Source organism: Hemiscyllium ocellatum, chromosome 7, assembly GCF_020745735.1.
Source record: "Hemiscyllium ocellatum isolate sHemOce1 chromosome 7, sHemOce1.pat.X.cur, whole genome shotgun sequence".
In the NCBI taxonomy this organism is placed as follows: Eukaryota; Metazoa; Chordata; class Chondrichthyes; order Orectolobiformes; family Hemiscylliidae; genus Hemiscyllium; species Hemiscyllium ocellatum.
Window position 1 is genome coordinate 94,611,171 of NC_083407.1, and position 12,828 is coordinate 94,623,998.

Sequence of the window (12,828 nt, forward strand, 5' to 3'; positions counted from 1 at the left end):
TGTCGTTTTATAGAGCAGGCCCACTCACTCCAACCACCGAGTTAAGTCTGGACCAAACTCACTCGGAGGAGATAACAACCTAGTGGTATAGTGGCTGGATTGTTAACCCAGAGACCCAAGCAATGTTCTGAGGATCCAGGTTTGAATCCCACCACGGCAGATGGTGGAATGTGAATTCAATAAAAATCTAGAATTAAGAGCTTAATGGAGACCATTAATTCATTCTTTATTGTCTGGAAAAGCCCATCTGGTTCACTGATATCCTTTAGGGAAGGGAAGCGCTGTCCTTATCTGGTCTAGCCTACACCTGACTCCAAACCCACAGCAATGTGCTTGACCCTTAACTGCCCTCTGGGTAATTAGGGACTAGGCCGAGCCAGTGACACCCTCATCCTGTAAATGAATAAAAAGGGTTCCTTCCGTCCAGCTTAGGATGGACTTAAAACACAGGACTCGGGCATCCTGAGGCTGTGATCCCACCACTGGGATGAGAGGCAAGGCTGGGTGTCCAGCAATGGTGGGTGGGACTCAGACTGATTGTGAAGGCAGCTCAGTTGCCCCTGTCCAGTCAAAGGGAATGGGTGGACTTCCAATTCCATACGGAGTGTAGGTGGCCAACTGGCTTGACAGCTCAGCTCTGAAGAGTGCTTGTATGACCAGAAATCAACGCAGTTATCAGTGTATCACTGCAGAAGAGAAAACATTCCAGGTTTGATGTCACGAGGAATTAAGGGCTACAGGGAGAATGCGGGTAAGTGGAGTTGAAATGCCCATCAGCCATGATTGAATGGCGGAGTGGACTCGATGGGCCGAATGGCCTTACTTCCACTCCTATGTCTTATGGTCTTATGGCCACAAGCCTGTACCTCGGGCAAACCTGGCTGCAGAGGGAGTATTAAATTCAGGGAGGCAATGATTAGATTAGGTTAGATTACTTGCAGTGTGGTAACAGGCCCTTCGGCCCAACAAGTCCACACCAACCAGCCGAAGTACAACCCATCCAAACCCATTCCCCTACATTTACCCCTTCACCTAACACTACGGGCAATTTAGCATGGCCATTTCATCTAACCTGCACATTTTTGGACTGTGGGAGGAAACCAGAGCACCCGGAGGAAACCCATGCAGACACGGGGAGAACATGCAAACTCCACACATTCAGTCGCCTGAGGTGGGAATTGAACTCGGGTCTCTGGCGCTGTGAGGCAGCAGTGCTAACCACTGTGTCACCATGCCGCCCCCAAATGATGGCTGATTCCTCGCCCCCTGCCCCCCGATCCCTCCCACCTTCACCCCAGCTCTGGTCCCATGAGGCCTGCTCAGTTCATCAGGTTTTGGTCATATCTGGTAGGAGTTGTCAGCTTGGAAAATCTCAGACAGATGTGAATGCGTTGGTGTTTTTAAGTTGGTCTAATTGGCTTTCTGGCTGCTGCCAGGCAATTAACCACCAACACACTCCCCCCTCCCCCCACCCCACTCCCTTCAATCTGACCTCGATGAAAAATAACTGGAGGCTGAGTCATGCCAGGAGATCGGCAGGCCATCTGGGAGCAGGGTCAGCCTTCTCTGCTCCTCCCTCTGTATCCCAACAGAAAGGTGCCTCAACAGACAATGTGCTTGCTCAGGGTCAACATTTGCTACCCAGGATTTAGCTGGAATGCAGGAGAGTAGAGAGAATGTGTGCCAACAAAAGCACACAGCTTCCCGTAAATCCCTGCGGCTGATTTATTCGGCTGGATTGCAAACAGGTTTTCAGGTTAGGGACTGGGTAGTGTAATAGCCAAGTAGATGGAAAGGAATGGAAGCTGAATTTTTATTTCTTTTCATAAATGGCAGGCTATTGTTTTCATCGTTCTGGGTCTCGGTCTGTCTCGCTGACTATATGCAGCTGTTTTCTATTTAGATTAGATTAGATTTCCTACAGTATGGAAACAGGCCCTTCGGCCCAACAAGTCCACACCAACCCTCTGAAGAGTAACCCACCCAGGTCGATTTCCCCTACCCTATATTCACCCCTGACTAATGCACCTAACACGATGGGCAATTGAGTTCACAAAACCTGCACAGCTTTGGACTGCGGGGAAGAAACCGGAGCACCCGGAGGAAACCCATGCAGACACGGGGAGAATGTGCAAACTCCACACAGGCAGTTGCCCGAGGCTGGAATGTTGTTTGCTCATTTTCTGTGGCAGTATTTAACAACAGTAAACTTTAAATGTTGCTCCCCCACCTCCCCCCCCCCCCTCAAGGACCATCCCCAGATGTCAAGCCTTCACTGAGCTGTGGAGTGGGCTCAATGGCTTCGTCCCCAAGCCTAGAGCTGAACTATTGACAATGGGAGCAAACAGTAGATTTACTAGCATTCATCCAATCCCACACAGCTTAGCTTTTTGACAGTGACATTGTCCACCTTTGGGATTTAGATTAAACATGATGGTGCTACAGAACTTGGGGCCAGGCACAAATCAACATACTCTTTTCTCTGGCTTGAGTTGACACTAAGAAAAAACAAGTTAGAATCTTGTTGTGGGGGGAGGGAGGGTGGTTTCCAGGGTTGGGGTCCTAATAGAATGGAATGTTTTGGCCATGTCTCTCATCCCCGTGGTAGGATCAGAGCCTCAGGATAAAAGTTTAACCTGTTCATGCCCAGTACCTGGGTTTTAAGTACGTCCCAAACCAGAAGGGAAGGAGTCAGAAGTCACACGATGCCCGGTTCTCATCCAACAGATTTATTTAAAATCACAAGCTTTCAAAGCGCTGCCCCTTCATCAGGTGAAGTCACTGCCGACTCTGTCCATCATCAGCACCTCCACACAGAGGGAAGCAAGCCTCTTTGCCTGATAGCTACGAACACTTTTAAGGTGAAATGAGTTTGGTCCAGTCTTAACACAGTAGCTGGACTGAGTGGGCCTGCTCCATAAAACGACATAAATGTACAATCTGACTTATTCATAGGTAGGGTGAGGTTTATTGCAATTACACTGAAATTAAGAACCATTTGGGAAAAGCGGCTCATTCTGGTCATAATGTTCCATACAAGCATCACCCTCCTCCATCCTGACTTCATCTCACCCTATCCTTTTATTCCTTCATCCCACATATCCACCATCCCGTAGCCACATCAATAGCATTCACCTCAACTGCTCTCTGGTAGCACATTTCACACTCTGAACACTCTCCGATGAAAGAAATTTCTCCTGCATTCATTATTGCATTTATGAGTGACTCCCTTTCTTTTATGACCTATAATCTCCTTGCCGGTGGAATGACATTCTCTGTGTCTCCCCAGTCAAATAATTTAAAACCCACTATTATATTCACACCCCACCCACCATAGTTTTGTCTTCTCTGCTGAAAAAAAGTCTCAGCCTGGTCTACTGTTCCCGGTGGCTACAGCTTGAGTGGCAATGTGTCATTGAACTGAGATAGAGAGAGCTTTAATTCCCCTCTGAACTAATACACTTCCTCTCTATACCTGCCCTGAGAGTGCTAACTGAATGGTGTAAAGTGAAAGTTACCCTGGATTAAAGCTCACAGTGCTGATCATCGACACTGACTTCACAAGAACTACAAAAAAAACGTCCTGGTCTGCCAAGACGAGGAGGAGGAGAAAAACGGTATAAAATCCATTTAATCAAGCAGCTTTGCCTCTAATGACAACTTGCATTGAAACAGTGATTTAAGCAAAGACAGACCAACCTGTTTCACTTGATGTGTAATCACAGAAAACCAAAGCTGAAGAAGAGAGATAGTAGAAGCGAATGATCAAAAATGTAGTCAGAGATAGGTTTGAATGTGAAGAGCTGGAGAGGAATGCGTATAGAAGGAGGAAATGCAAGAACAAAGGGGAGATGGCTAAGGCACCACTGGTACAAAGGCAACCGGGAGATTGACAGACTGTCAGAATCAGAGGGCTCAGAGATTTCAGGAAGCTGTTGAGGTGGAGCTGGGGAAAGCAAGGGCATGGAGGGATTCAAACATCAGATTAGGAATTTCAGGTTTGAGGGAGGCAACGTAGGTTAGGAAGAAGAAGAATGAAAAGTGATCAAGGCTGGATGTGAAGGGGGATACACAGGCAGAGGTTTGGATGAGCTGAAGTTCACGGAAGATGCAGAACAGAGGTCTGGCAGGAGTTCATTGCAACATTTGAGACTGGTAATGGCAAAGGATAGATGAGATATTGAAAAGAAAACGGTTTGACCCTGTGGCAGAGATGGATCCTGGGGCGGAGATGGACATGTGATGGAGTGGGGAGTAGGTGTTCTTCATAATGAGAAGGGCTTGGACTCAGAAGGCCAGTGTGGGGATGAACTGGCTGACAGGGTTGCAACATTTCTGGTTCAGGATGTGGAGACTGGAATTGGTAACCACAGAGTTTTTGTTCAAGAGTAGGGGAGGTGAGAGCATGGTACCAAGGAGCCTAGCAATACAAGAATCAATGAATATCAGGGGTCAAACTCGGGGTCACACCTGGCACATAGGAAGATGGTTGTGGTTGTTGGAGGTCAGTCATTTCAGCTCCAGGACATCTCGACAGGAGTTCCCCTGTGTACTGTCCTGGGCCTAACCACCTTCAGCTGCTTCATCAATGACCTTCCCTCCATCACATTCCGACCTCTCAGACATTAAACAAGGCTGCACCCATATGGATCAAATCTGGACAACATCCAGGGTGTGGGTTGTTAAGTTGCAAATGACATTCATGCTACACGTTACCAGGCAATGCCTCTCAAACAAGTGAAAATCTAATAATTCCCCTAATCTAATAATTCAAATAAACATTCAATAGGATTACTATCCCTGAATCTCCTACATCCAACATCCTGGGGGTTACCATTGACCAGAAACTGAACTGGACTACCTCCATAAGTAGGATAAAGTGAGGACTGCAGAAGGTCAGAGTCAAAAGGTGTGGCGTTGGAAAAGCACAGCAGGTCAGGCAGCGTCCAAGGAGGAGAGTCGATGTTTCAGGCATAAGCCCTTCATCACAATGGCCACAACAGCAGGTCAGGCAAATGGAATCCTGGAGTAAGTCACCCACCATCACTCATCTCCTGACTCCTCAAAGCCACTATCTACAAGGCAGAAGTCAAAAGGGTGATGGAATACCCCCCAATTGTCTGGATGGGTGCAGCTCCAACAACACTCAAGAAGCTTGACGCCATCCGGGACAAAGCAACCTGGCTTGACTGAGATGTTCCCGGGCTGACCAATTCCACCATAGAAAACCCTAAATGGCCTCCTTCTTCAAAGACCACAATGTCCCCCCAACGTGGTCGATGATGCCCTCCAGCACATCTCCTCCACTTCCTGCACCTCCACCCTTGAACCCCACCCCTCACAATGCAACAAGGACAGAACCCCACCCCCTCTGGTCCTTACCTTCCATCCCACCATCCTCCGCCAGCTATAAATGGACCCCGCCATAAGGGATATATTTCCCTCCTCACCCCTATCAGAGTGCCGGAGAGACCATACCCTCTGTGACTTCCTTGTCAGATCCACGCCCCCCACCAGCCCTCACCCCACTCCGAGCACATTCCCCTGCCACCACAGGAAGTGCAAAACCTGCACCCCCCCAACTATGCCCCCCACCTCCATCCAAGGCCCCAAAGGATCCTTCCACATCCATCAGAAATTTAACTGTACCTCCACAGAGGTCATCTACTGTATCTGTTGCACCCGATGTGGTCTCCTCTACATCAGGGAGACAGGACATGAACTTGCAGATCATATCAGAGAACGTCTCTGGGACACCCGCATCCACCAACCCCACTGCCCTGTAGCTGAATACTTCAACTCCCCCTCCCACATCACCAAGGACATGCAGGTCTTGGGCATCCTCCATCGCCAAACCCTAACCACCTGAGTCCTGGAGGAAGGACGGCTCATCTTCCACCTTGGGACCCTGCAACCACATGGGATTAATGTGCATTTTACCAATTTCCTCATTTCCCCTTCTCCCACATTATCACAGTTCCAGGCCTCCAACTTGGCACCGCCCTCTTGACCCGACCATCGTCTTTCCCATCTATCCGCTACACCCTCCACTCCAACCCATCATCCTCCATCTACCTATCACATTCCCAGCTTCCCCCCCATCCCAATCCCCTCCCATTTATCTCTCAGTCCCCTTGATCCACAAGCCTCATTCCTGATGAAGGGCTTATGCCCGAAACGTCGATTTTCCTGCTCCTCGGATGTTGCCTGAACTGCTGCGCTTTTCCAGCACCAGACTCTCAACTGAGACCATAGCCGACAACTTCAACACGACTTCTTCTATCACCAATGTACCATCCATAAAAGGCACTTCAGCAACTCCCCAAGGTTCCTTGGACAGCACTTCCAAACCACAACATCTACCATCCAGAAGGCCAAGGGCAGCAGATGCTTGGGAAAAACCACTTTTGCAAGTTCCCCTTCAAGACTCAATTCTGAACTAAGAACCAGGTGGCTTCCTCTCAGAGGAGAAAGTGAGGACTGCAGATGCTGGAGATCAGAGCTGAAAAATGTGTTGCTGGAAAAGTGCAGCAAGTCTGGCAGCATCCAAGGAGCAGGAGAATCCTGCACCTATGGGGTGCAGGATTCTCCTGCTCCTTGGATGGTGCCTGACTGATTCTTCTGCTCCTTGGATGCTGCCTGACCTGCTATGCTTTTCCAGCCATTTCCAGCTTCCTCTCAGAATAAAGGACTGGCTGTTTCAACTGAGATGAGGAGAGATTTCTTCACTCAAATGCTTATAAATCTTTGGAATGCTCTACCCCAGAGACCTGTCGCTGTTCAGTCATAGTGGATATCCAAGACTGAGATGAATTAAGGGATTTAGGATAGTGCAAGAAGGTGGAGTTGATGTGGAATAACAGCCATAATTCTGTAGAAGGAGGAGCAGTCTCCACTGGTCAGATAGTTGACTCCAGCTCTTATGTTCTTAAGTCAGTGGGGGCAGGAATGTTAGAGCTCATCTGTTACACAGTGTAACTTCCTCATCCCTTGATTCAAGGAAGATGTTTACTCAGGGCTGTGGGTTTCTGCCACAGGCCAAATCTTAACCCGTCTATTCCAGTGATTCTTGTGCTTTGCTGCCAAAACAAAACTCAGATCTGGCCACAGTTGATCAGCTAATCGTTCAGAGGCTGCAGGGTTACCGTTCCAGAGCTGAGATGGAGGATCAGGCTGTGTGGCTCTCTCTGACCAGTGCAGGCACAAGGGACCAAATGACCTCCTTTTGTCCTGCATATTTTGAAAATGGAGGACATTAAGCATACAATCTGGGTTGGACATTTAATACAAACCCCATTTGTCTGTGGGGTCCATGCAGGAAGTGTTACCCACAGAATGTTGAACATTTCTCAAGCATCTACTCCTTCTCATGGACACGAATATAGAATTTATTTTTAACTTCACTGAACATTTCACCAACAGGGTACCAGCAAGTGTATCTTCCTCAGAACTAGGCCTGTGTAGAAGCTAGCAAAGCTGAAAGGGCCCCTCTGTGTTTTGATACTAGACATAGAGAAGCACTACAACACATGGAGAATACACCACATGTAGTAAAGACGGAGGCAGCAGTGGGATTTATAGGGTACTTACTCCGGACATGATTTTCTGCACAGTGAAGCATATCTGCCGCGTGAATAAACTGGTATCCAGTTCCTCGAGCCCGGAGCTCAGCCTCCGTATATCCGAGAACAATCTTCCCCCTGGCACAGAGAGGAAATGGTTAAGCAACGCAGACAGAAACCTGGGAAGCAACATGACTCTGCAAAACAACTTTGTCCCCTTTGAGATGCTGGGTAGTGAACAACTTTCCCACTGGTGAGAAAACCTCCAACAGAAATTGGCTCAAATCTGCAAGGGGCAAACCCTCAGTTAAGGGGTGGAGGGATTCAATGGAACAAGAGGCCCCCTGAATTAAATAGTTGGCTTGGAATTATTCAGCATTCGTAAGTTATAGCGAAGCTGGTTAGTTCAGTTGGCTGAATACATAGTTTGCAACATAGAGTGATGCTAACAGTGTGGCTTCAATTCCTGCTCCGGGCTACCATGAAGGGTTCTTCAGATAGGGAGCTGACAGTCTAGTGGTAGTATTGCTGGACTGTTAATCCAGAGACCCGGGTTCAAATCCCTGACAGTGGATGGTGGAGCTTTGATCCAAGTTTAAAAAATGTGGAATTAGAGTCAAATGATGACCATGAATCCATTATTGATTGTCAGGAAAAACCCATCTGGCTTACTAATGTCTTTAGGGAAGGAAACTCTGCTGTCCTTACCTGGTCTGTCCTACGTGTGACTCCAGACTCACAGACATGTGTTTGGCTCTTAACTGCTCTCCTGGAAATTAGGGATGGGCAATAAATGCTGGCCCAGCCAGTGATGCCCTGATTCCATAAATAAATAAGAAAAACCCTTGCTTCCCAACCCCTTCCCTTGCCTGAGGTATAGTGACCTTTGGATTGAGAGCAGTCCCACAGTCCTCTGGGACAAAGGGGACTTTAGCCTCACTGCAAAATGATCTGAGCATCCATGGTCTTGGCAAGGGGAGAGTAAATGAGAGCTCAAGGCTGCTTTGCTTGTGAGCTTTGACAGCTCCCCACCCCTCCAAAAGCCTTAACCTTCCCCTCGAAATGTGTCTCTGTCCAAAAGACGCCACAGGTCCAAACAAAATCTGTTTGCCAGTCACTGCTGAAACTCAAACACAAAGAGAATGGATGGAGCTATTATCTAAGAGTCAGTCAATTTGGGGAATTAAGAGAAATTCTGGCTGAAAGAAAAGGCAAGGATGAATGGGTCTCCCATCAGGAATGTGACTGTCAGCATCAATTGAACAAACCAGTTGGTTTGTCCCGATTGGACAATACCAGCCCTATTTCACCAACAAGAACTATTACTCAAAAAAAAAAGCTATTTCCCTCTTACAATCTATAACCGTGACCTTGTCAATGGCTTCCAGCGACATCTTATTTCCATTCATAACACAGGATGTAGATTACTGATCAGCAAAGCAGGCTGCACATTAACTCAAGTGCCTGATAAGGATGCTACTGAGCTGTGTCAAAACACTTCCGATTATTCAAGCTGCAGTACAGGATATCGACTGGATTGAAAATAACCTAACCCGTGCATTGTTGTAAAAGCAATTTTACAATAATACAAATCATTGTAAAAGCAAACCAATTTTCTGTTACCAGTCGATAATAACACCTAATATTAATCTTCGCAAATGAAATAGCTACTGCCTGAACTGAACTAAACTTCTACGTGAAGTGGAAATACCATGAGCACATTGAAGTGAGCGACTGGAGATTGGAATCATAACCTGGACTTCATGTGACTTTAGCATTTTCCACCGAGTTAGCTACTCTCCTTAGACGCAGGATTCCAGTCACTAACTGGAGGGCCACGTGATTCTCTTTGTAAATTCTCAAGTAAATTTGATATTGTTTAGTGTGGAAGCAGGAGATTGTTTTAAGAAACTTCAGCATTGACGGTATGTTGGCCATGACCTCAATATTCTCAGGTTTTGTAGCAGAGGCCCAGCTATAAAGGGGTGAGCAAGCAGGCAGTCCATTGTGTCCCACTTCATGATAAATGATGAATGAAGGCAGAGCTATCAGCATACCCCCACAGCTTTCAGAACATCAATACTCCTGTGAGTAACCACAGGGTTTAGCTGAATCACATAACCTCATCCTGATCCCAATCCTGACCCCGAGACTTCGGCAGGTCTTCAGGATGATGGAGTGAGACTTCAGACTTCCAGCTCCATGCCATAATGCAACCGAATCAGAGTCCATTCAAGTGACAAATGAAATTAACACATCACCATACATCTCAACTGGCTGATAAACACCCATCTTTACACATCCTGACTTATATGTGATTCCAGGCACACACCCGCATAGTTAACTCTTAACTGCCCTCTGACAGTAGTCCAGTAAACCAATCAGCAATATCACCACCAGATAACTAGCAGTGGGCCTAGCACCAGGCTAACCAGCATCACAGAATTATTATGACCATTCAGGCCATCGGGCTCTATTAACAAGTGCCAATCTCCTGCTTTTTCCCATTGTTATCAGAAAATCCATCCAGTGTTACCCTGAATGTCTCAATTGAACCGACCTGCACTATGTTTCCAGGCACTGCATTCCTACTTGCGGAACGTTTCAGAGAACACCTCTGAGACACCCGGACCAACCAACCCAACCACCCCGTGGCTCAACACTTCAACTTTCCCTCCCACTCCACCAAGGACATGCAGATCCTTGGACTCCTCCATCGCCAGACCATAGCAACACGACGGCTGGAGGAAGAGCGCCTCATCTTCCGCTGAGGAACCCTCCAACCACAAGGGAGGAACTCAGATTTTTCCAGTTTCCTCATTTCCCTTCCCCCCCACCTTGTCTCAGTCAAATCCCTCGAACTCAGCACTGCCTTCCTAACCTGCAGTCTTCCTCCTGATCTCTCTGCCCCCACCTCCACTCCAGCATATCACCCTCACCTTGACCTCCTTCCACCTATCGCATTTCCAACGCCCCTCCCCCAAGTCCCTCCTCCCTACCTTTTATCTTAGCCTGCTTGGCACACTCTCCTCATTCCTGAAGAAGGGCTCATGCCCAAAACGTCAATGCTCCTGCTCTTTGGATGCTGCCTGACCTGCTGCACTTTTCCAGCAACACATTTTCAGCTCTGATCTCCAGCATCTGCAGTCCTCATTTTCTCCTCTTTCCTATAATATCCAAAAAAGAGAAAATGCTGAAAAATCTCAGCAAGTCTGGCAGCATCTGTAAGGAGAGAATTAGACTCGAAACGTCAGCTCTTTTCTCTCCTCACAGATGCTGCCAGACCTGCTGAGATTTTCCAGCATTTTCTCTTTTTTGGTTTCAGATTCCAGCATCCACATTAATTTGCTTTTTTTTCGATAATATGATGTCCACAACTGTACATAATACTCCAGCCGAGGTCTAACAAATGCCTTGTACAAATTCAACGTCACCTCCGAGCTCATGTACTCTGACCTTATTAATAAAGCTGAGAATGCTGCATGCTTTATTTACTGCTCTGTCTGTCTCACCAGCAATAATCTGTGCACATAGACACCCAGGTCCCTCTGCTCCTGAATCCCTTTTATATTGTGTTTCAGTGTTCTTCCAACCAAAGTGCACCACCTCACACTTCTTTATATTAAACCTCATTTGTCAACTATCCGCCCACACTAACCAACTTACCAATATCTTTTTGGAGTTCCACACTGTCCTGTCACAGCTTAGAATTCTTCCAATTCTAATTCTTCTAAAATCTTGAAAATTGTCCCCCTGCACACCAAGATCCAGATCATTAACCTTTATTGAGAAAAGCAAGGGTCCCAATGCCGACCCCTGGGAAACTTCACCACCAACCTTCCTCAAGCCCAAGAAATACCTACTGGCCATTAATCTCTATTGCCAACCACTGAGCCGATTTTACATCCACGTTACTACTGACTCTTTTATACCAGGAACTGTGTAAGGAGGTCAGTTAGCTCAGTTGGTTGGATAGCTGATTTGCAATGTAGAGTGAACATAACAGTGTGGGATCAATTCCCATTCCAGCTCAGGTTACTATGAAGGACAGTCCTAGGTTAAATCATTACCAGTCATGTCTCTTGTGAGAGGGCAGCCCTAGAGTCTGATAAGACAATGTTGATTTTAGCATGACCTACAACTTTCATCACAAGTCTGTTGCGAGGCACTGTATCAAATGGCCTTCTTGAAATCCATGTATACTATGTGATAAGCCATTAAACCCTTGCCAGTACCTCTTCAAATAACTCCATCCTTGAAACTATGAAAAATAAGAGTGGCATCACTGACATAGATTTACAAACAAATGGCACAAAGGAAATTCTGGACCATTTCATCAACGGGAGACTATTTTTGGCAATACAAGTCAAGCACCCAAAGTCTAAAGGTGGTTCTTTGCCTTTGTTCCCAGTTCCTTACTTGGCATCGCAGGCGAGTGGTGTGAAGTCTAGCTTGTGCTTGGTCCTGAAGATCATGTTCCTGGTCCGAATCTCCAGGATGGACGGAGGCTGGAGAGGTGTTGCCACGGCGAACAGAGCCAGCTGAGGGGGGATAGGAGTACCATCCTCCGCTTTCTTGTTCTGCCCGTGTAGGAACTTCAGCCGGCCCTGAAAGTTCAGAGCCTGGTAAGAAAAATAAAAACATCCACCAGAAAGAATAAATCTTCAAATTGAACTGCAAATAATGAAATTGCTGAGCATTTGAACACCGCTTCTGAATCTGCAGCCTTTTAAGAAATATGTTCAAGGTGAGGAGAGGGTGTTTTGCTTATTGACTATTTTTAGAAATCATAGAATCCCTGGTGTGGAAACAAGCCAATTGGCCCAACAAGTGCTCATCAACCTTCCGAAGAATATCCCACCCAGGCCCATTCCCATACCTTATTAGTCTACGCTTCCCCTGACTAATGCACCTAACCTACACTTCCCTGAACACTATGTGTAATTTAGCATGGCCAATTCACCTAACCTGCACATCTTTGGACTGTGGGAGGAAACCAGAGCGCCCGGAGGAAACCTACACAGACACACAGAGACTGTGCAAACTCCACATAAACTGTCGCCCAAGGCTGGAATTAAACCCGGGTACCTGGCGCTGTGAGGCAGCAGTGTTAACCACAGGAAATGGAGAAAACACAACCTTCAAAAGCAAGTGCATGCTTCCCAGTAAAAGGAATGAAAAGAAAAAGAGGAACATCAAAAATAAAGGCCTCACACACTCATGGGTTCTGAGAACATAAGGTGACCATTTGGCCCTTTGAGTCCAT

At 46.9% G+C, this 12,828-nt stretch overlaps 1 protein-coding gene across 1 annotated transcript in view; it reads right to left on the reverse strand.

Moving 5' to 3' along the window:
* The window catches only part of ahr1b (aryl hydrocarbon receptor 1b), a 162,220-nt gene that overhangs the window by 19,467 nt on the left and 129,925 nt on the right, over positions 1 to 12,828 (reverse strand). The window contains exons 7-8 of the mRNA XM_060827514.1: positions 11,982 to 12,184; positions 7,591 to 7,700 (exon numbers count right to left, since the gene is read on the reverse strand). Coding sequence (XP_060683497.1) covers positions 7,591 to 7,700; positions 11,982 to 12,184 — 313 coding nt within the window. The remainder of the gene's footprint in view (positions 1 to 7,590; positions 7,701 to 11,981; positions 12,185 to 12,828) is intronic.